We start from the raw sequence: 23,672 nt of genomic DNA on the forward strand, positions 1-23,672 counted from the left end.
AAATAAATCTGTTATTCTCGATATATATAGAGAATTGATAATTGTTTTGATGTTTTCTCAAAAAGTAAAGCATTTCATGGAATAATATTTCAAGGGAAGTCTTTCACCATTACCTTCTGTAAACCCTGTAAGTTATTTGTATGTCTGTGAACTTTTAATTTTTGTTCTGTTCAGAAAGTGTCCAATGGCATTAAAGGATAGCAAACTTGAGAAGATTTCACTGGGGGCTTTGGACTGTGGACATCAGGCCAAACATTGTTGTCCTTTCACATGAAGTACAATTTGTGAAGTTTCACAACCATGCTAAAATTAAGCAAGGGACCCGTGCTAAATTGCAGTAGTGTGAAAGGGTTCTATAAACTTGTGAAAATGGCCTTGCCCCCTTCAAAGATGAAATAATTCCAGGACTGATTCCAACATGCTTGTAGGATGATAGTTGATAGTAACTAATCTAAAACAATTTGTTTGTTTTTTGCTGGCATTCAACCTATAAAATGACCACTGCTTTATAAATTCTTACATGTAGTGGTGAATAGATAATCACCGCGTCAGCTGTTCTGATGTTCATCCAACAAAAAATCACCAAATTAGATTATAAATATCTTAAATGCATTTTATTGGCTCAAAATGACTTGTTATAAATTATGCATAATTTCAAAATAAGCAACAGTGATTGACATAAGTTCATCAAAACTTACTTTCTTGCCAGATGAAAAAGGATGGTGACCAAACACAATCAAAATGGCCAACTGTGTTTGTTCGCGATGTACAAGGAAAACCGTGCAATTTCGAAGCATATTTTTGTGGATCATAATTCTATTTTAAAAACATTCATCTTTAGAACCATAGGCCTATCGATTTTATAACAAATGATTTTAAAATGCTTTTCAAAGACCAACTCATCCGATCCAAGGCAAAGTGTCCCTTTCTTTAGGCTACAGAATGCAAACTGGTCCTGCAGATTGACACAAAACTCTCACCAACATTAAGCTACCCCGTCCAGCTACTGGCAGGCCATGGTTACAAAGCCATAGGGGTATGTTAATAATAATAATAACAACCCGTTTTTATAGCGCTTTTCACCCCTCGAGGGGTGTCTCAAAGGAGCTTCCGACATTATTCTGACACAACCATTCCTTAAACCATCTCAGCTCCCTGGGGAGTATACAGCCTGTGCGCAATATATGTCATATACATCACAAGAACCATCTCTGCCCTCATCACAGGTATCAATTTACCTCCAAGTGGAGAGAAGCTTATGGTTAAGTGTCTTGCTCAGGGACACAAGTGCCACGACTGGGATTCGAACCCACTCTCTGCTGAACATAAGCACTAGAGCTTGAGTTCGGTGCTCTTATCCACTCGGCCTCAACACCCCAGTGCATTTAAAACCGCGACAGTGGTAAAATGAATAATAAGTATGTTTTTTTTCTTTAAATAGCTATGCATTGTTTTCCTTACAGACCGTAACAAGAAGGGGTCTATCGTCGATCCGACCAGACAGCAGGCTATCTGGAGTTGAGGATAACGAAGTTGCCAGGAATAACAGTGCAGCTTCGGAGTCAACATACAGTGAGGCCTTTGGGTTCGATACAGACCTAGAGGTTGAAGGTGAATCACTCGTAAACTGCTCTTTTTTTTTCATCATCATCTCATGCGCAAATTGTTTAATTGACCGGTAGTGGTGAGAGCAGTATAGTCTCGCACTAACCAGATAGTCTTGCGAAATAGTTGCAAAAGAGCCAGTTTGTCTATCACCACGACAGAAATTTAAAATGTCTATTTCAGCGTGTGAATTTAGGGATAAGATCATCAAGACTATAGCTTATAAGTTTTGCTGCATCAGACTTGTTGTTTTTCTACTGGAATTGCCCGATCACCATGCCTCATACTGGAACCTTTGAGAAAAAACAGGTTGTAGGATTTGAAACTACCGTTTTACAAAAAGATCCTACAGGCCACTTAAGCAGATTGCAAAGTTGAATCTTTACTTTGTTCACAGCTGCGTCTTGAAGACGAAAGGTTCATTCAGAACATCCCAGCAGGATAGTATTAGAGAGTAAAATCTTCTTAAGAGATTTCCCTGATTCTCTTTCTTAATTCAGACACAACATCTCAGCATCTAGATGCAAACGTTCTTTATCCCGAACATCCGATAAATCTGCTCCGTGTTAGTATAATAACGAAAGACAGTTCTCTAAGATACACACATGGTGTTACAGCAAACCAAAGTTATTTTCTTTATCCACATCTGGAAATCAATTAAAATTTGCATATTGCCAAGAGCTTTGAGAGCTGACTGGAAAATGAAAACCTAAACCAACAGTTAGATTCTTAAAGCAAGAGGTGATGGAAAGATAATCCCTCTCAGAAGTCCTAATCTGCTCTAATGGTGATGAGAGTTTTCCTGCTTTTGTCATTGGATCATCCAATCGTCATGCACTAGAATTAGGGATTATGGAATTGTAAAGCTGTAGGTGCAATGTTTATGTTTGAAAGTGGCATCTGTTTTCACAGTACAGAGCCAGGGTGAAATTTTAAAATGGACCAACAGCCGGCTGGTAGTTTGTCCTTCCTCCATGGTTTTAGTGTCGCCCTGGGCCAGTAAACTCAAGACAGGACAAGTCCATCAAGTCTTGTGTTTTGAAAATCTAAAAATGAGCACTCTGCATTGCGTTTAGCAGGGGTAGCCATTTCACTGGAAGTGGACATTTTCTACACATTTGCCAGGGTTTAATTAGCAACCAAGTGTGAAAACGCCAACCAGAGTTATGAATTTTGTTTTGTTTGTAAGGATTTAGTTTTCCTGAAACCACTTCTGTTAACTGAGAGCAGAGATGAAGTGCTTCTTTAAGAAACCTCTGGTTTAAAAAAGGATGTTCGGGGGACTGGGTCCATACAGCACCAACACACACTCAGCCATTCACCAGGCCTGGAATTACATTTAGGCCTTGTCATATGTTGTCTTTGGTCTTGGCCTTGGTGCCCGTTCAGATTTTTCTCCATTAAGATTTTCCAATGGATGTGCCCTTGGCCTTAATTGCCCTCTTGAAAATGTAATTCCAGGCCTGATTCACCACATACAACCAAGCAAGCAAGCACATGCAATTAATGTGTGTAGCAATTGACCATTTGCATATGTGTGCTAATGCACATGCATGATCCAGGATCTCTCCACACTAATGCATACATTTGGGGACATTTTGGGGGGTTTCAAACAGTTTGGGGTGGTGGAAAAAAATCTATGTTCAATTGGACATTTTGATACAAGCCTGTCATGGCCGCTACATTCTATAAAGGGTTTAGTTGTTACAGTGTTGTTTTGCAATCCTTTGCAATCCTTTCTGTCCACGTGACTTGCATAACGTTTTTTATTTACCCTGGGGTGGATTTCAAAAAGAGTTAAAAATACTAAAAAGATCTTATTTTGAGTTAGGACGAGTTACTTAGGGCTAGCCTTAAAGGAACACGTTGCCTTGGATCGGACGAGTTGGTCAAAACAAAAGCGTTTGTAACCGTTTTTTATAAAATGCATATGGTTGGAAAGATGTTTTAAAAGTAGAATACAATGATCCACACAAGTTTGCCTCGAAATTGCGTGGTTTTCCTTCTACTGTGCGAACTAACATGGTCGGCCATTTATGGGAGTCAAAATTTTGACCCCCATAAATGGCCGACGTGTTAGTCGACGAGGTAAAAGGAAAACCACGCAATTTTGAGGCATGTTTGTGTGGATCATTGTATTCTACTTTTACAACATCTTTCTACCCATGTGCATTTTATAACAAACGGTTACAAACGCTTTTCAAAGACCAACTCGACCGATCCAAGGCAACGTGTTCCTTTAAGTCCTAGGACTAGTCCTAAGTTAGGACAAGTCTTAACTCTTTGTGAAATCAACCCCTGTTCATTGAAGTTATTTATCAATCCATTTTTTTAAATTTTGGTTTCATTTTTTGCCCATTTCAGTGAGCTTGTTAAAAAAATGACAGAAGTGTTGTTTTTATCTCCTATGCCTTAGTTCTCAGTTGTATGCATTAGTTTGGAGAGACCCGCCATGCAAAGAGTTTTGTTATTTTCATTATGGGCATGGAAGTAACTTTAGACATTTTAAAATAAAACTATTAGCTTTTTACTTTTATCATACATTTTTCTTCAACACTAGTTTATATTGATATGAATTTCCAGTTGCTCCACTTTTGTATGGGAAAAACTTCATTTCATCAATTTTTATTTTACAACATCTCATTTATGCATCATTCATATTATTTGTCATTTTAAGGAAAGTGCAAAAAGAAATGCCAGGCAAAAATGTGTGGCATTTATTTCCATCAATTCTTGTTTTCAATTCATGCATTTTTCTTTCCAACATTTTGGGATTTATTTATAAATCAATTTGTATTTTATAACACACACGTAATGATGCAACTATGTGAGGAAAAAATGTTAATGAAAAACTTTCACAGGTATGAAACTTTTCGTTAGATTTGAGTTTAGTTGTTTCATGTTTCTGGGAACTTTTGCTGCTGTGAACAGAACAAATTCTGGTTAAAAGTCAAAGTGCTTAGTTTGAAGAATATATCCAAGCATGATTGTATTCATTTGTTACTTTGTTTTAGTTCAATTGTTCTTGACTGTAAATGAATGTAATAATTTGCTTTGTTTTTGAGCACAGTGCATTTTCATTCCGCCATGGTAAAACCAAATCATTTGTCTACTTTTTCTGTTTGCTCGCATGCACGTTCCCTGCAAATTTTTCTCCCTTCAGAAACCATCTTGGCACTGAGACGAAGTAAGAACAAAGCCCTTGATTGTCAAACACGTGTGTAATTAACACCAGTGAAATAAATGCCAGCGTCATTCGAGACATTTGACGTATGAAGTTTCAAGACAGTTGTTTTGGTTAAAGGGTCTGTGTACTTCTTGTAGGGCACAAAACACATGTCCGCACATTTACATTAAAACACAAACAGTTTGAAAATAATGATGACAGCTTCCCTTAAAATATTACTTGCTGAGGTGCTGTGGTTTTTTGAGAAATGAGTAAAGCAAGTCACAAAAATAACATTGTTTTACTCAATTCTCAAAAAGTATAGCACTTCAGCAAGTAATATTTTAAGGTAAGCTTTCTACAATCATTATCTTCCAACGGTGTAAGTTTGATGTAAATCTGTGGACGTCTTGTTTTGTGTTACAAAAAGTGCCCAAATCCTCTAACACAAGAGTGTGGTATTGATGATTCATAGACCCCTTGCAGACCAATGGGCAGAGCAATAAATTACATACACCTCTCCTGTCCACCTTTTTGGGGGTCAAAATTACACACAAAAACATGCACAAAAGATTTGACTCCCAAAATGATGGAAATGGTAGTCACGCATTGTTCAGGGGTGTGTTCTGCGATGTTAAGGGGTCTATAGAAATCAATAGACTCCCATGCATAACGCAAAACACTACCAAAGAACAGGTATCGTCCAATATATGCCCCCCTTTTTGCCTCAGAGATTGCACTTTTTGAGAGTGCGATACTTATGCAAGGGTCTATAAAACCGCTGTTCCAAGAAAAAGAAAAACTTTGAAACAATCAATGAGAAATTGTCTTGAGTTTTGAAGAAACTGTGAATGAAAAAATTTGTTAGGAGTTTGATAAGTGATGAAACTTTCATTCATTTCCAAATGATCCCTTCTCTCGTCAAACTTGTGAGTAATGGGTAATGAAGTTATTTACTCCCTGCTGGCGTTAATTTCATTCTAATTCACCATTATTTTCTAACACACATCACTGCATCTAACATCACACCATTTAATAACATGAATTATGCAATGAATAGCACTTTACTAATACCAATATGTGTAGGTAGTTAAAATTCTAAAGAACTTTGAAAACAAGATTTTTTGTAGTGTTTTTTTTCTTTCTTTTTATAGCTTTTTTATACAATGTACATTGATTTGTATGCATGACATTTGCTGCTGTTGTTTTTGCTTATTTTGCATTTGTAGCATTTAGTCTCTTTTGTTTTGATTTCTGTTTCTTGCTGGCTGCTTTTTCTACACTTATCTCCTTTAGCTCTTTCAAATTTCTCTCTTTTGTTTGAAACAAAATGACTCAATGAGAATATTGTGTAGTGTAGATGTTTGCTTTTCTTAATATCAGTTGGGACTGAGGCAGCCTCGCTACCATGGGCAGCGCGCCGTATCGTTACCTCTCGTCACTAACCCCTGGGAGGGATATGCTGAGAAACAACGCTGATTGGCTCAGGAAATTGGTTATGCATTAGATGTCAAGTGCGTGCGCGCATAGTTTTATGATAGTTGCATGTTGATCACGTTAATGACACGAACACGTTTTTTTAAAACAAAAACAAAAACATTCCTTTAGACGAAAGACACGTGCGCGCGTAGAAAAGATTGAATAATGAATATGTACGCTCATTTATGGCTCATTTAAATGTGCTAGCATATAGCACATTTAAATTTGCCAAATCCAGGGGTTATGATCGAGCAAGGCAAGACACGATGAGATCAATCACCCCTGGGAACGAGGTTGGTTGGGACTGAGGACAAGAGGGGCCCTGTTTTTAACATAACAGAAGGAACTTTTTCCAAGTGGAGAAATCATCAAACAAAGAACCTCGCCAAATAAAGGAAAACTAAAACAACCTTTAAGAAACTTCCACTAAGACCACCCCCCCCCAAAAAAAATAATAATAATAATAATAATCATCATAATAAAAATAATAATAATAATAATAATTTCCCTTTTGACAATATTTTGTACCAATTTATAACAGCATTTGTAGTACTAGTATATAGTATTAAAGGATTAGGGTACTTTTTGTAGGACACAAAACACAATATCCACAAATTTACATTAAACTTATCATGATCTCCAAACGGTGCAAGTTTAATGTAAATCTGTGGACATTGTGTTTTGTTACAAAAAGTACCCAAATCCTTTAACTGAGGTATCAGTGAATGTAACTAATTAACGTGATAAGAAAGATGGTCTAGCCTATTTTAACTTAACAGAAGTAACGACTTTCTACTTACACACTTAAGGATTTTTCCAAGTGGAGAAAAGGTCTGAGGGGCAGACATATAACCTCACCCAAACTCAGAAATACTAAAATAAAATTTCACTAAGACTAAACACTTATACCCCCAACCCACATAACAAACAAGTTCTGAATAGACATTACTTGTACAAATTTATAACAACCTTTGTAGTAATAGTTAGACTGTATTAACTGAGGTATCAGTGAATATAACTAACATATATTTGCTTTAAAAAACAGTCTTAAAGATTTATACTCAGAAAAGGGTTTAGATTTTAAAAAGATTCCAATATCTTACTATAGGATTCTATTTGTTTCCATTACCACCTGATAAATATACACAGACACAAGGATTTGTTGTTGTAGTGAACTCTGCCAAGAGTTAATTTATTCCGTACTCTGAATTCGGTGGTAAAACGCCCATTCATAATAATATAAGGGATTTCCCTTTATTTAATTCCATCCAGTGATATCCACACTCATAAAGAAGTATACCAGTTCCCATTATAATACACTTTGCGACCAATTCGCAAAGGGTCCCAATCCCTCACTTTGCGAACGGTAAATTTCCAATCCGCAAAGGTTCCCACTTCTCGGCGATTTGCCAAAGAAGGTACCAAACTAATTACAATTATTATAATTATAAATGCACTCATTGACTGGAGAAAACTCCGGGTCAATGAGGTTCCCACTTCCAGCGAGTTGCCAAGAAGGTACCAAATTAATCTACTTCTTTATATACAATCACATCATTTTATTACCACCATATTTATCCATATCAATTCACATAAATGAATTTACCACTTCCTCACAGGCTACAATGCCTATTAGCTTCTTGTTTATAGGAACAACCTAAACTTACCGCTTTAAGTGTAAGTTGTAATATTATCAGTCATATCAATCTGTACCACGTATTTCGTAATACCCTGACCCTTCCATTAACCCCAGGGAGGGAGGGAGGGAATTTTGCGAAACTATACAATCTATCTTAACTCCTCGGTGGCAGAATATTCAATGACGGTTCCCAGAAAGACAAGCACCCTTTCCCCAAATGCATTGCTTTGGTTGGTTGAAAAGAACAATGGAACCACGTCTGAATGCGCCCTGACAATCCCAATCGCTTATAGCCCCGACTGTGCAACCTGACTATAATTATGCATATTTCCTGGTGTTAAATCGGTTTACTGCGTTACGCATTAAACCCTATTACCACCTGATAAATATACACAGACACAAGGATTTGTTGTTGTAGTGAACTCTGCCAAGAGTTAATTTATTCCGTACTCTGAATTCGGTGGTAAAACGCCCATTCATAATAATATAAGGGATTTCCCTTTATTTAATTCCATCCAGTGATATCCACACTCATAAAGAAGTATACCAGTTCCCATTATAATACACTTTGCGACCAATTCGCAAAGGGTCCCAATCCCTCACTTTGCGAACGGTAAATTTCCAATCCGCAAAGGTTCCCACTTCTCGGCGATTTGCCAAAGAAGGTACCAAACTAATTACAATTATTATAATTATAAATGCACTCATTGACTGGAGAAAACTCCGGGTCAATGAGGTTCCCACTTCCAGCGAGTTGCCAAGAAGGTACCAAATTAATCTACTTCTTTATATACAATCACATCATTTTATTACCACCATATTTATCCATATCAATTCACATAAATGAATTTACCACTTCCTCACAGGCTACAATGCCTATTAGCTTCTTGTTTATAGGAACAACCTAAACTTACCGCCAAAGCAAATTTTGATATAAAAATTTGCCCAAACACCCCCCCCCCCCCTTTTTTTATTTTTTTTTTTTTATTTTTTTTATTTTTTTATTTTTTTTTTTTTTTTACAAAACTTTCTCCGAGTGTCAACCCGTCTGATAAATTTTGATGGAACCAAATGAATCATGTCTTGCCAGTACGCACCTTCCGGGAAGGGTTAATGAGATGGGGGTGTTTTATAACAGGTGCGTTTTGCATCTCCCGAAGTATCTTCTTTGCATACATATTTAAATCCCAAGTGCAGCGTTTTTCTGCCCTCCTTTAACTTTACCTTGATACTTCACCCTTAACAAAATGTCTGACCAAATTAACCGTGTGTTGGGTAGGATGTTCCTAATTACCTTTAGGCTCTCTTTACCCTATGTCTACTCTGTCCCGAACTTTCCTTCAAGATATCTTTGGTCCTTAGATATAACACTATTGTCGTCGGGACCTCGCCTTTTGCCAGGTATCTCCTGAGCCTAGTACCAGCCGTCCAGGCGTGCCCCAGACACGTCTTTCCATGTCACTTGTACCATCACTGTGTCGCTGCTGTGGCAAATTATACTGTCCCGGTATCCACGTTCTTGCTTCGGATTGACGAACATCTTTAGGCTCCCTGTTACCCTATGTCTTATCTGTCCCGAATTTTCCTTCACGATATCTTTGGTCCTTATATGTAACACTATTGTCGTCGGGACCTCGCCTTTTGCCAGGAGTCTCCTGAGCCTAGTCCCAGCCGTCGAGGCGTTCCCCAGACACGCCTTTCCATGTCACTGTACCTCCACCGTGCCGCTGCTGTGGCGAATGATACTGTCCCGGTACCAACGTTCTTGCATCGGATTGATGAACATCTTTAGGCTCCCTTTTACCCTATGTGTTATCTGTCCCGAATTTTCCTTCAAGATATCTTTGGTACTTAGATGTAACACTATTGCCGTCGGGACCTCGCCTTTTGCCGTATCTCCTGAGCCTAGTCCCAGCCGTCCAGGCGTGCCCCAGACACGCCTTTCCATTTCACTGTACCACCACTGTGCCGCTGCTGTGGCGAATGATACTGTCCCCGATAAACATCTGTATAAAAACAAATTCAAAGAAAAACAGCCTGGGTAATCTGTTCTGACCAATATTTTATCTTGTCAAAGTCTTGTATGTAGTTGAAAATGTTGTACACAATTTGTTAACAACCAACTCAACATTCACCAATCTTGTAAATGATTATTTATCTTAAACGGCAATATGCTAATTAAAGAAGCGGTTGTCTACACTGCTTATTTATGACCTTGCTACAAGCTACCCCCTTTTAGACAATTGAAAACATTAAGTCTGGCCTAACGTAGGATTCAAGTGCTCCAGACTTCCATCTCCCCATACTTTTGATTTGTTCCTCCCGAACCCCAAACATATCCTGCAACTATGAACTGAAAAGGGTGTGGGGTTTACCTGAAGGCCTTAATCCCTACTTTAAGATGTGATTAACATGTCTGGCTGACATAGGGTCCCCCCTCAATGTACAAACGGTGAAGTATTGGCATTCCTGTCAATAGAAATGATTGAACTTTACCCACTTGATCCGTTTTTGAATATCTTAGAACTACTTGCAAATTCCCTTCCTGATTAAAGGAAATATCACCAATACGCAACGCCCGGGAATTTGCCATCGTGAGTTGTAAACTCACTCACCCTCAGAATAACCGAAAAGGGCAACCAAGAATGCTGCTTTTAACAGCAGAGCTTCATAAGCTGATTATACTTTAAACATTAACTATGCTACTTTAATAAAGGTCATATAAGTCAAATATGGTATGTCTGCAAGCTATGCTGCAACCGGATGAAGATGTCTGCAAGCTATGCTGCAACCGGAGCAACTGATTCCTTTTTAATCATTCATCTTCTCTTTTCATCTTCACACTCTTCTACGTTTGCATCGAACATTTTTGTCTTCACTGTAAAAATTACACCCTGTAATTGAACCTATTTTTAATCATGCATCTTGTCATTTCATGTGTATGCTCTGTTACATTTTAATCCAACATTATAATGGGTTACTTTTTGTAACCACTTTACGAATTGTTATCTTCACTGCCAATAATTACACCCTGTAACTTGAATAGCCGGATCACTCGATCATTTGTAATCATGCGTCTTCTCATCTCATGTACATACTCTGTACGTTTAGTCCCACATTATAATGTTTGTTACTTTTTGTAACGCCCGAATTTTCGTCTTCACTGACAATAATTACACCCTGTAACTTGAATAACCGGATCAACTGATAATTTTTAATCATGCGCCTTTGTTGTTCAAATACGTAAGCTTTACGGTTTAGCCTGCCTCCATTGTTCGTTACATTTTGTGCCGACATTTTTACGACACAACGTGTCATTGCCATGGAACATCAGGGCTGTGTTGACCGCCAGATACGAAAAACCAACCGATATTGGAAACGTACACCTGATCTATGCAAATCAACGCTTTCAGGTTCAAGCTAGTACTGACCTCCTTGCTAAGCTATGGTAGCTGCTACTGTTACCGATGATACTTAAACTATATAACGACTAAAAAAAAAAAAAGACTAAATTAACAAAGCTTTAATGTGTATATTGATAGCATAGCCAGATAAGCCTTACCCTGGGTACCGCACCCAGTCCTATTCAATGTTCCCGCCAAACCATTGAACCGTGTAACTCTTTATACTTAACAAGTATAAAGCAGATTTATTCTAATTCGCCTCAGGACCCAACCGAATAATTCAATATTTTGCAGACTGGCGGTAAAAACTAACCAGACTGCTCAGCACTGGAAATGTAATGGAACATCTTGAATCTTGCCGAGGGTCCAAGCGTCTACAATCCTCTTTCATCTTGGAAACAATGAAACTACCCTTGGGATCCTCCCATTTGTGCAATTTATGAACATATGAAATATAACTGCAAGCATAGAGAATCACACTGGATTCACCAACTCAAGACAGTCAAGTCCTTTGGACTAAACATAAACACTGGTGTTAAATAAATTCCCGTTACCCCCACTTCACTTCTGCTTGAGAACTATAATGTTGTTTATATTCTGTAACTCAAGTATAAATTAATTTTTTTTTAAAGTTGTTCTTATATATTTGTTACTATAACTATCTCATGTAAGTAACCCCCCTTTTTTCCACAGGTCCCTCATACCTATTTTTAATACCATCGTACTTTTGATCTTGCTTTTCTCTATTAATTGACCATTGTTAATTGCATCATGATGCAACTTGTTCTCTAATTCTACCCTTTCATGTTTCCCTGCATTGTTAACGAACGATGCATTTACCACTTTTATGGTCCAGTAATCCATCCTTTCATATGAAACCTCCTTTGTCCTCGCCACTCTACTCGTATTGGTTCATAGCCCCCAATTGTTTCTGAAATAGAAACTTTGATTGGCTGTTATTTTCCCGCTTCTTTCTTCCTTTAATCCATTTCCCCTCTCTTTTTCTATGAATGGATATGTATTTGTTTGTACTTGTTTTATGCCTCTGAACTAGGTCCGGTTTGGATCGAAAGCTAAGGCCATCTATACCACCCTATTCATTAAACATATGAAATACCAGATACGTATGTACAAATGGAAGAAGATGCAAAGGTCTTTAATTTTAATATTATGCAATAGGCTACCCCTTGATTTATGGAAGCTGGCCATTTAGTGCCTAATAATGATCAATCATTCCGAAAGGTCATAATGAAACTTGGTATTGCCCTTCTATTCTTTATGTACCCTTTGTTCTAGAGCTTGATTAACACATGGTGCTGTGACGTGCAATGCCCATAATTCATCGTCAATTATGCCCATGATCTAACTGGTGTTAATTGCTGCCTCATTCTAAAAGTGCGCCATCCCCCCCTTATTGGACGAGCTGCTGCTCTCTGTGCGTACGATCTGACACTATTTCAATAATTCTATGTGTTCTATGGAGATGAGCTCGCAAATACACTGCTACATAAGTCAAAAATGCAGAGGTCCATGTAATGTATAGAAGTAATTGGACGCCTGTGTTTATTATCTTTCCATATTATAAAACCCCCCTCGTTTACAGCCAGCAAGAATTATTGTGTCTTGACCGCTATTTGTACTAATATAGGGTCACTCTGCTTTATAAGATCACAGCGAAATCCACAAACTCGCTATGAATAATCTTAAAAATTTTAAGGTTAGCGGTAGGCTATTTGTACTACTATAGGGTCACTCTTCTTTGTAAGATCACAGCAAAATCCACAAACTCGCTATGAATAATCTTAAAAATTTTAAGGTTAGCGGTAGGCCCTCGCCCAATTCGCTACAAACCGATATCAATGGATTAAAGGGAGTTGATGGTTAATTCATATGCTGCATGTTATCCGCCATCGGTATGCTTCAAGAGCCCGCTGTGCAATCAATGGACCCCCACATGCAACTGCTCCCTACTGTACTTATTTTGCACCCTGCATTTGAAAGTTGGGCACCACCCAGTTCTATTGAAGATGATGTCCCTCCTAACCTACTACATGCCCCATCCCTGTTATGTATGGAATACCCTGAATATTGACTAGAGTTTGCCAAGTTGTACACTAAACTACTAGGCTTACTTATTCCTGATTGGCCTGACTGACACAAGCTCTGACTAACTTTCATATTAAACGGCAAGCTGCCAAAAAAATTATGATTGTCCGCCCTTTCTTGTCCTTGTGTACCTGTACTCATGCTTTGAGAATGTTGGTCCGTTATACCCCGAGTTACGTGTAAAGGCCAATGAATATCCTGACTATTAATCTGTGGGATGTTCGCAATTATTGGCCCTTTATACATACTAGATGATTGAAACCTTTCCGTATTCACGGTACTCGTGTTACCTACTAGCGTTACTGTTGGGGCTGTACTTGCCCTAGCATTAGGTCTGAAAATGTATCGACTCACCCGATTTGCCCGGCTAGTAAGCCATCGGCTTCACCACTCTCTGTAGCCGCCCATCTTCGCCCTCCTCATCAGGTATCACTTGGATTTCTTCAATGCGGTTCCCACTTCCAGCGAGTTGCCAAGAAGGTACCGAATTTTGCGAAACTATACAATCTATCTTAACTCCTCGGTGGCAGAATATTCAATGACGGTTCCCAGAAAGACAAGCACCCTTTCCCCAAATGCATTGCTTTGGTTGGTTGAAAAGAACAATGGAACCACGTCTGAATGCGCCCTGACAATCCCAATCGCTTATAGCCCCGACTGTGCAACCTGACTATAATTATGCATATTTCCTGGTGTTAAATCGGTTTACTGCGTTACGCATTAAACCCTATTATGGGCATAGAAATATAGATTTTTTTAGTAAGGCACTTTCTGGCTTTAACCTAATGTAAAAGTTCCTTACACTAGTTTTAAATTGAACCGCAGTTCTAGTTAGTCCACTTATTTATGGAAAATCTTCAATTATTATTTTACAAAATTTCATTACATTAATATTTGTAATTTTAGGAAAAGGTGCCCCAATATAGAGTAAAACTGCTCAAGTTTCAAACTTGAATTGTTATTCACTAAGTGAAAAAGATAACATATATGTTCTCAGTTTTTGTGGCCAAACTCAAAAATTCTTTAATGGAGCGTTCTCGATAAATTCAAATATTTGCAAAACTTTTTTCTTGCTAGTAAAGACAGAATATTTTTGTCATTGTAGATGTGCGTGAAGACTACGATTCTTCAGGGAAATCCACCTACAAGGAAGCCTGTCGACTCAATGGTGTCATTCCAGTCTCGTATTTTCTGCGGCATATTTCAGACACGGAGCTGATCATGAAGCACCATGGTCTGGGTCCCGCGGGTGCAAAGGCTATCGCCATATCCCTAGTGGTAAGCTCTATGGGTTACCAAGGTAACCATAACAACAATGTAGTCTGAATGAATATCGCCAGACTATTATAAGGATTGTTTACTTAAATGCCTCATTCTCCGTAATGTTTGTTTACACAGTGGGAAATTATTTGTTAGAATTGGGTCGGATGTATTTAAATGTATTGTGTTGAAAATGTTAATATTCACAGCATCATAAAAATGGAGCTAGACGGAAATTATCAAAGCATCAGCTCGTACAAATATGTACATACACAAATGACCAAAGCTTGTTTGACAATATTTGTTTGTCTGGTTTTTTAAATTATCAGAACTAAATATGTGAAAATATGAACCAAAATGTCCTTGTTCAAAAATGTACAGACCCATTTTTCCCAGAGTTATTGTAATCGGATGAAATGAATGTTGACAAAATTTTCACTGGAAGGTTATCAAATGCAATGACTAATAAAAGTCAACAATGTTGACTTGTTTTTGACCAGTGGATGTCAAGTTTCTATGTTTTTTTAATGTGGACAATAAATAAATCGAATCTAATGGACCCTTCCCATGAAATGTGCTAATTATGTTCACGCATGCGTACAGACCCTGTTGGTTGGCAAATGCCATAGAGTTGTGCACTAAGCAGACGCGCAATCGCGTGTGCGTCACGCACCCATTAGCCGTGTACAAAACAGCGCGATGTTCCCTCATTTTACCAACCAAAACGTTAGTGCGCACGCGCTATGTGCAATTTATATATTTCATGGAAAGGGTCTATTAGCTGTTGCAAACAACTTACCAACCAAATGGACCGATTGTATAAATGCAAAGAATAGTTAATGGCCTGACGTTTCGACCCAAACAGAGTCTTTCTCGAAGGCTAAATGACAACACAACAAACATGAACAGGTAACTAAGTGAAACATAAGCAGTGAAGTGGAAATACATGAATCTAAACTAATCATTTGAAAAAACAATCACAAGACCATCAAGTTTGTTCAGTCATGAGTTTACTGGCCCAACGGTAAAATCACTGGGCTCGGGTCTGCAGGCCAGTGTCCAGTTTAATTTTGAAGATCTGTTATAAACTAACAAGTGGGTTTATTTGATGGGTATACTTGTAGACAAACACAACAATCTGCAAGCTGAATCTGAGTGATAACTGGCTGGATGCTGAAGGAGGGATAGCCATCGCTGACATGCTAAAAGAAAACTGCTACATTACAGAACTGGTAGGTTGTCTTCTTTATTGTCTCATTGACACACATTTCATATTCAGCATAGTCTTAAAGCCATTGGACCCTTTCGGTTCAGAAAAAGAAAAAAAAGTTCACAGATTTACAAATAACTTACACGGTTTACAGAAGGCAATGGTGAAAGACTTCTCTTGAAATATTATTCCATGAAATGCTTTACTTTTTGAGAAAACAGCAAAACAATATAAATTCTTGTTAACGATTTATTTTAAACACATTATTTTAAACACATGTCATGGCACGGCCAAACGCGCGGAAACAAGGGTGGGTTTTTCCGTTGTTTTCTCCCGACTTCGATGACCGATTGAGCCTAATTTTTCACAGGTTTGTTATTTGATATAGAAGTTGTGGTACACAAAGTGTGGGCCTTGGACAACTGTTTACTGAAAGGGTCCAATGGCTTTAAAGACACTGGACACTATTGGTAATTGTCAAAGACCAGTCTTCTCACATGCTGTATCTCAACCTATGCATAAAATAACAAACCTGTGAAAATTTGAGCTCAATCGGTCATCGGAGTTGCGAGATAATAATGAAAGAAAAAAGTACATCAGTTCAGAGGGAGCCGTTTTTCACAATGTTTTATGCTATCAACCTCTCTCCATTACTCGTTACCAATTAAGGTTTTGTGGCAATAATTATTTTGAGTAATTACCAATAGTGTCCACTGCCTTAGCGACTAAATTGTTTCAAAGTTAACTCAGTTCCATAATAACTCTGAGACTGGTGAGTTAACCCTAGTCCGGAGCAGGGTTAAATGTTACCCAGATTAAAGGGTCTGGGTACAGTTACATGTACTTTTTGTAGGAAACTGTCCACTGTCTATAGTGGTATGTAAAAACTACACTTCATCTACAGAAGCTCCGTGAATTTTTTAATGAAGAGATTCTGTGGAATGTGAAGTGTGAAAGCTACCGCTAAGAGATTGGGGAGGAGGAACATTAATAATAATGATAATTGTGGCTTCTTATATAGCGCACATGTCCGTCACCCAGTGACGCTCCTGGCACTGTAACATACAGTATTTCCTGCAAGATGTGGCACTACATTTGAATTACGAGACCTAATTCTGATAGCACCATGTAATGTTTTATAAGGTGCTGTGGCGCAATTTGCTGCCGATCGGACCAGGAACATCAGGGTGAACCCCTTCTCTTTTCGATAAGTGCACTCGGTTCTTTTAAATGAGTTACATAACACATGGGACCAACGGTTTAACGTCCCATCCGAAGGATGAAGCAATGGTTAAGTGTCTTGCTTAAGGACACAAGTGTCATGACTCGGGATTCGAACCCTCACTCTGCTGATCAGAAACACCAGAGTTGGAATTCAGTGCTCTTAACCGCTCGGCCACGACACTTTCAATTATTGTAATATTATACACTTCATCTTATCAAACACATATATACCTCATAAACAAACTTTTTCTCTCTATTTTATTTTCCTTCTCCACTAGGATTTATCGGAGAATAGACTTGGTAATGCTGGTGCCAAAGCATTATGTGAAATGCTCCTACAGAACAACACAGTTACACATCTCACATTAACAGGTAAAGACTTTTACCAACCAACAGAAATAGTTCTACATCTAGAAACTATAACAATAATAGTAATAGGTTTTAAAAACACTTCAAACACTTCCAACACTATAGACTGATCCAGGCGCGCACGTGCTGGGCGACGCCATGCGCTGCGCGCCACTGCTGGGGTGTCTTTGTGCCACGAGAAAATCGTTTTCCTTCTCACTTTTTATGGGAATTGAATGTCTTCCTCGACAATCTATGAAATTTCCTTGATATGGCTGCTTGATATAACAACGTACTACACTCTTGATAAATGTTTAAAATTAAGCAGAAAGTAAAATACTGAAATTCTGACAAAACACCTTGCCGATGTGATGCATTTTAGCAACTATTATGCAGTTTCCGCGTCTTTGACCCCTAACTCGCCTAAGACAAGCACCTTTTTCAAGATGATTCGGTTTATTTTTTTTTGCAAATATTTATGGTCAGTGATCTTCATTGGTATATCATGATGTCATGTTAAGGAAATTGTGTTATTCGTTGAGGAAAACATTTAATTTCCATAAAGAGTGAAAAGAAACATGATTTCCTCATGTCTTTGTGCACAAAACTATAGGCACATGTACACCCCAGTAATGGCGCGCAGTGCTAAACACTTGTGCACCCGGTGTGCGACGGATCGGTCTATAGAATCTCTTGGAGATAATCAGAGCTAAGTGAGGATATTTGTGATGCTCAATTTCAGTACCTTATATGGAGACCAAGGACAAAACAAAAAATGGAAAACGAAATGTCTCCATAGGGGAATTCTAAAGACTGGGGTGCTCCTAAAGGAAATTTGTGTACAAAGTCTTTGGGAAAATGTTAAAGGAACGTTACTGAATTGGTAAGAAACAAAAATCGTGAAGATCACAGATTTACATAAAACTTACACGGACTAAAGATGACGATAGCAGAAAACATCCCTTGAAATATTTCTGTCTGAAATTTCATATTTTCGCGTTTGGAGTTTATCGCTCAGGGAGCGTTTTATTCATTTTTGTTTTGGCATCGATGCAATGCAAAGTTTGTGATAAGTTTTTCACTATTTTCTCGTGACCCAGATGGCCGATCGATCTCAAACTTCTACAGGTTTGTCACTTTATATATATGGTGGATTACATAAAGTGCTTACATTTTTTGCAAGCAAACCCAATTCTGTAATGTTCCTTTAAGTGCAGAGTCAAAGGAAAGACCAAAAGAATACTCAACAGGGAAGGCAGTTCAAGGACACACATGACATGACCAGGACCTGAACCTATACACTCCCACAACACAAGAACGTCAGTGCACTACATTATCATTACTTTTAAAAACGGATTTCTTGAAATCTTGCTGTCATTGACTGTTATTTTGAAATGTCATCTTTTAAATATCAGGAAACAACTTTGAAGATAAGAGTGCCGAGTATTTTGCTGAAGTACTTTTGGTGAGTTTTGAATAGCATTCAGAGTATAGTATAGTATATTGACTGCTTACATACATAGGAACGTTATACAGTCAACTCCCATGATAAAGAACACTGTTATAAAGAGGTTCTTACAAAAAGTACTTTCTGAAGTCCAAAATCTCAATTCTGCTTTGTGTTTCTTTGTTTTGCTGTCCTCTTATAACAACAGTCCTGGGCCCACGATAAATCCACGATAAACACGCAATATGGGCGCCCAATTTTTCTGCTAACCTGTGAAATAAGCTATAAGCAAAATTTTCTGCTACAGTAAGCACGCAAATTTGCTTGCCATTAAGCAGCACTATGATCTGAGTTCTCGAAATCAAATCTGTGGAAAATTACTTCCTTCTCGAAAGCTACGTTACTTCAGAAGGAGGCTTTATGCTAATAATTATTTTGAATAATTACCAATAGTGTCCACTGCCTTTGAAAGAAAACAAATCAATGAAAACTCAATTGTATGACCCTATCATAAGATTGTAAAGTACAATGATTCAGGTACCTTTTATAGATGTTGAAATTTCATCACCACTGGTTTTCTCAGAACTCAAACTGAGTTCACAAAGCAAACAATTACATGGTTGCTGCCCTGAGGATAGTTTTTCCTTTCAGCTCAGTTAATTTGTGAGGTTTCTGTTGTTTTTTGTTTCAGACGAATAACAAGATTGAGTATTTGAATCTCAGCCACAATGAATTCAGTGAGGCGGCCGGTCTGGTTCTGGGCCCAGCTATCTCAGAGAATATCACCATCAGGCAGGTTAATCTAAGCTGGAATCACATTAGGAGGAAGGGAGCTTTGTCACTGGCTAAAGGAGTCATGGTAAGGGGGTTATAGTATCGTTAACCAGGCCCCAATTTCATAGAGCTGCTTAAAGCATAAAGATACTGGAAACTATTGGTAATTGTCAAAGACCAGTCTTCTTCGGTGTATCTCAATATATGCATAAAATAACAAGCTATGGAAATTTGAGCCCAATCGGAGATAAGTTGCGAGATAATAATGAAAGAAAAAACACCATTGTCACAAGAAGTTATGTGCTTTCAGATGCTTGATTTCGAGACCTAAAATCTAATTCTGAGGTCTCGAAATCAAATTCAAATATTTTAGTGTCAAATTACTTCTTTCTCGAAAACTACGTTACTTCAGAGGGAGCCGTTTCTCACAATGTTTCATACTAGCAAAAGCTCTCTATTGATTGCTAACAAGTAAGTTTTTATGTTAAAACAATTATTTTGAGCAAATACCAATAGTATCCAGTGCCTTTAAGGGTCTGTATACATTTGGTAACTACTCTGAAAATAGGAGACTTTTGGGACGCTTGGTGGCAGCAGACTTACCAGGTAAATTTCATTGTTCTCAGTATTGTGCTAAGAGTTACGTAAACAATGTAAATTTACCTGGTAGGTCTGCTGCCACCTAGCGTTCCAAAGTCTCCCATGGTAATGGCAATAACAACTGATTTGGTAGGAAGTGCAGCAGCTTTTGTTAGTATGAAGCAATTTGAGAATCTTTTCACTTCGAAATAGTAAATTATGGAAGAAGATATCAGTTTTTATCCACTAGCATTTGAATCTGAGAAGCATGTCAGGCAGTAATGTTTCTCAGATTGTGTATTCCAATTGAAGATTATTCTTCCTGCACAGACATAACGGCTCCAGGTTTTTGGGAATATTTCAAAAATGCTACCACCTTTCCGAAAAGAAAGTTGATTGTCTGATGAACAAATATGAAAATCTCCCTTACTATGAAAAATGCACGGTGAATGGAACTAAAAATGACGGTGAGTGACGTAGCATGCAATAGTACTTTTATTTGCTATCACGTGACGGACAATCCTCCAATCAAAAAAATGGTAAGGATCTGCTTGGGTGTTATATGATATTGCCTATTTCAGTCAGCATGTAACACTTTCAAAATATTCATTGTAACTAATTCCAAAAAACATTTCCTTTACATGTTTATTTGTGTTACTTCTTTTTAGAACAACATGGGTTTGAAGATTTTGGATCTGTCTTGGAATGGATTTGGTAATGAGGGAGCGCAGGCCGTTGGTGAAGCGCTCAAGTTCAACGGATCACTGGAAGAATTGGACATTGTGTGAGTAACAAGATAAACTTCATTGGCAACTAAACACGATGCATTTATAGACGATGTGACCTATGTTTACATTTAAACCGCCCTCTGTTGAAAAAAAACACTGTATACGTCATGTTTCGCCGGGCAAAAGGACGCGTAGTCATGGTAAGATTGCATACACTTTCTAGCTGGCTGCCAAAACACAAAGGTTTTGCCCTGCGGTATGCGCTCGAATCATGTTATGGTTTTCGAGTGACGTCAGAGGTCACATCGTCTATTGGAAAATATGAAAGTTGAAACTGAAAATCAGTATTGTAAATCAGTAAACTCTCATTTTAATTTGTACCCCTGCTTGTTTCAATTCAGTTTCCTAGTATATTTCAGTTTGTCCATACTTTTGCTTTCAATCAGTGCCCTAGAGCATAGCTGCATGATTAGGACACTTTTTAAATGTTGGTATTATTATTAAACTATATGTGACTCGCTATGTGAAAATGAGTCAGATGTTGACAATTTCAAGAATTGAGTTGCATGCATGGCTGGAAAGAACACACTAACAGCAGTAATTTGGTATATGTCTAAGCTTTGGGGTGTGTGGAGATGCTGAGTTACTCTCGTTTGAAATTAGCCAATACATCATTTTTTCTGAAAAACTAGTTACAAGTATAAGTGATGTTTTAAACTACCATTTCGCGCGAAAGGATACAAATTAGACATAAGTATGATCACAAAAATGTTGTATTCATAGCTTTATAGCTTAAAGGTTAACTATGCAAATAAAGATCTTAAAAAGTCAACAACAACAAAATGTGTTGTTTTTTGTTTTTTGGTTTTTTTCACATTAAACTGTCCATAACTTAATAATGCATTGGGCGACATCTGACTCATTTTCACGTAGAGGGTCACATATTTAGTTTTATCACAGCATGCAAAAGAAAGATCACATTTTCCTTTAATCCTTTGGTGCACAAGGCTAGTGACCACCAAAACCATGTCAAATTGGACCTTTATAAACAGTCATAGCTTAAAAACTACACCCCCCATGTATAGCGCCCTCATTCGATTGTTAAGACTGATTGTTGTGCTTTCGTTTGGCATGATGTTCAACAGGGGTACTTTTGAAAAAAATTGAGAAAAATACGGTTGGACATGTTCTTATTTTTTAATTTTTTAATTATTAATCTGTGCATCAAAGCGTTAAGCCAATAATTCCTTGAGTCAGCTATGTCCCGTAGCCTTAGATTTCAACGTTTTTTTGTTCATGATCCTCGATTTTCCCAAAAGCGCCGCCTTCTGTACCAGATCTATCCTTGCATTTGTCCCTATTTCTTAACTTCGAAAGTAAAATTAGCTTTTGCAAACTGTCTAGCAACCAAAAGGGCCTAAGGTTGAAATGCAAAATGTTTTTAAACAGCCTCACAGTTCGACCCTAGCAGAAGTCTTTCTCCAAAGTATTTAGCCTTTCTTGAAAAAAGACTCTGCTATAGGGACGAAGCACAAGGCCAAACACTTAAATGTGTGATTTAAAAAAAATGTGTATTATTCAAGTGGAGCTGAACATCATGACAACAATTTATAAAACGAATTCATTGCATTTCTGCTGCTTTATTCTGCCACCAGTTTTTATGACGAACCGTAAACTAACCCAAACTTTTTATATTTTACAGGGATGAGATTGTTCAGTCTTTTGGCTGAATTCAGTCTTTTTATGTCAGCCTGGTGAAGAAAATCAGACAATATTTTTTCCACAAATAAAGGAATCCTGCTCATTGGTCTACTTTATGGTGCTTTGGGTACTGTTTCCAAAGGCTCCTTGGAATCTATAACCCAAGGGGTTACCAAACGGTAGAAATGGCATCATTTCAGCATACCTTTGAACTTGTATCCAAGTTTCAGACTTTTTCGTTAGTAATGAATCTTACCCCTGATTTTCTCAACAGAAATAACAGAATATCCGGTGAAGGTGCAGTGTTTTTAGGGAAAGGTTTGGCCCACAATGAATCGCTGAAGATTCTGAGGGTAAGCAGGAAGTGATAATAAAAATAATAATTGATTTTTATATAGCATAAAGGGCGTCTCAAAGCGCTTCCAACAATATTACCCCTGGTCATCACTGGTCCATCTAATTCATTTCTTAAAGGCAATGGACACTAGTGGTAATTGTCAAAGACTAGCCTTCACAGTTGGTATATCTCAACATATGCATAAAATAACAAACCTGTGGAAATTTGAGCTCAATTGGTGGTCGAAGTTGCGAGATAATAATGGAAGAAAAAATAACCCTTGTCACACAAAGATTTCGAGACCTCAAGTTCTAAATCTGAGGTCTCGAAATAAAATTTGTGGAAAATTACTTCTTTCTCAAAAACTATGGCACTTCAGAGGGAGCTGTTTCTCACAATGTTTTATACCATCAACCTCTCCCCATTACTTGTTACCAAGTAAGTTTTTATGGCAATAATTATTTTGAGTAATTACCAATAGTGTCCACTGCCTTTAAGCCATCACAGCTCCTTGGGAAGTATACAGCCTGTGCTACAAATTGCGCTACTCGGATAAATCAATCACAAGAACCATGAGGGACATAATGAAAAGTTAGGGTAGAAAGGGTAAATATGTCTTCTTCTTTTTTTAACCCGCTTTCTGTCATGGTAGTGTGCAGGACATT

At 37.9% G+C, this 23,672-nt stretch overlaps 1 protein-coding gene across 4 annotated transcripts in view; it reads left to right on the forward strand.

Annotated features, from left to right (window-relative positions):
* Positions 1–23,672, forward strand: part of LOC139939052 (uncharacterized) — a 43,043-nt gene that overhangs the window by 3,746 nt on the left and 15,625 nt on the right. For 3 of the 4 annotated variants that reach the window (XR_011786255.1, XM_071934771.1, XM_071934769.1), the window contains exons 2-10: positions 1,464–1,611; positions 4,769–4,792; positions 14,505–14,677; positions 15,784–15,891; positions 17,372–17,465; positions 18,857–18,906; positions 19,580–19,747; positions 20,910–21,025; positions 22,945–23,023. Coding sequence is in view for 3 of the 4 variants with exons in the window: in XM_071934771.1 (XP_071790872.1) it covers positions 1,464–1,611; positions 4,769–4,792; positions 14,505–14,677; positions 15,784–15,891; positions 17,372–17,465; positions 18,857–18,906; positions 19,580–19,747; positions 20,910–21,025; positions 22,945–23,023 (960 nt within the window). In the remaining variant the exon portion in view is untranslated. The remainder of the gene's footprint in view (positions 1–1,463; positions 1,612–4,768; positions 4,793–14,504; positions 14,678–15,783; positions 15,892–17,371; positions 17,466–18,856; positions 18,907–19,579; positions 19,748–20,909; positions 21,026–22,944; positions 23,024–23,672) is intronic. The other variant, XM_071934770.1, reaches the window with a different exon arrangement.

This window comes from Asterias amurensis, chromosome 6 (assembly GCF_032118995.1).
Source record: "Asterias amurensis chromosome 6, ASM3211899v1".
Lineage (NCBI taxonomy): Eukaryota > Metazoa > Echinodermata > Asteroidea > Forcipulatida > Asteriidae > Asterias > Asterias amurensis.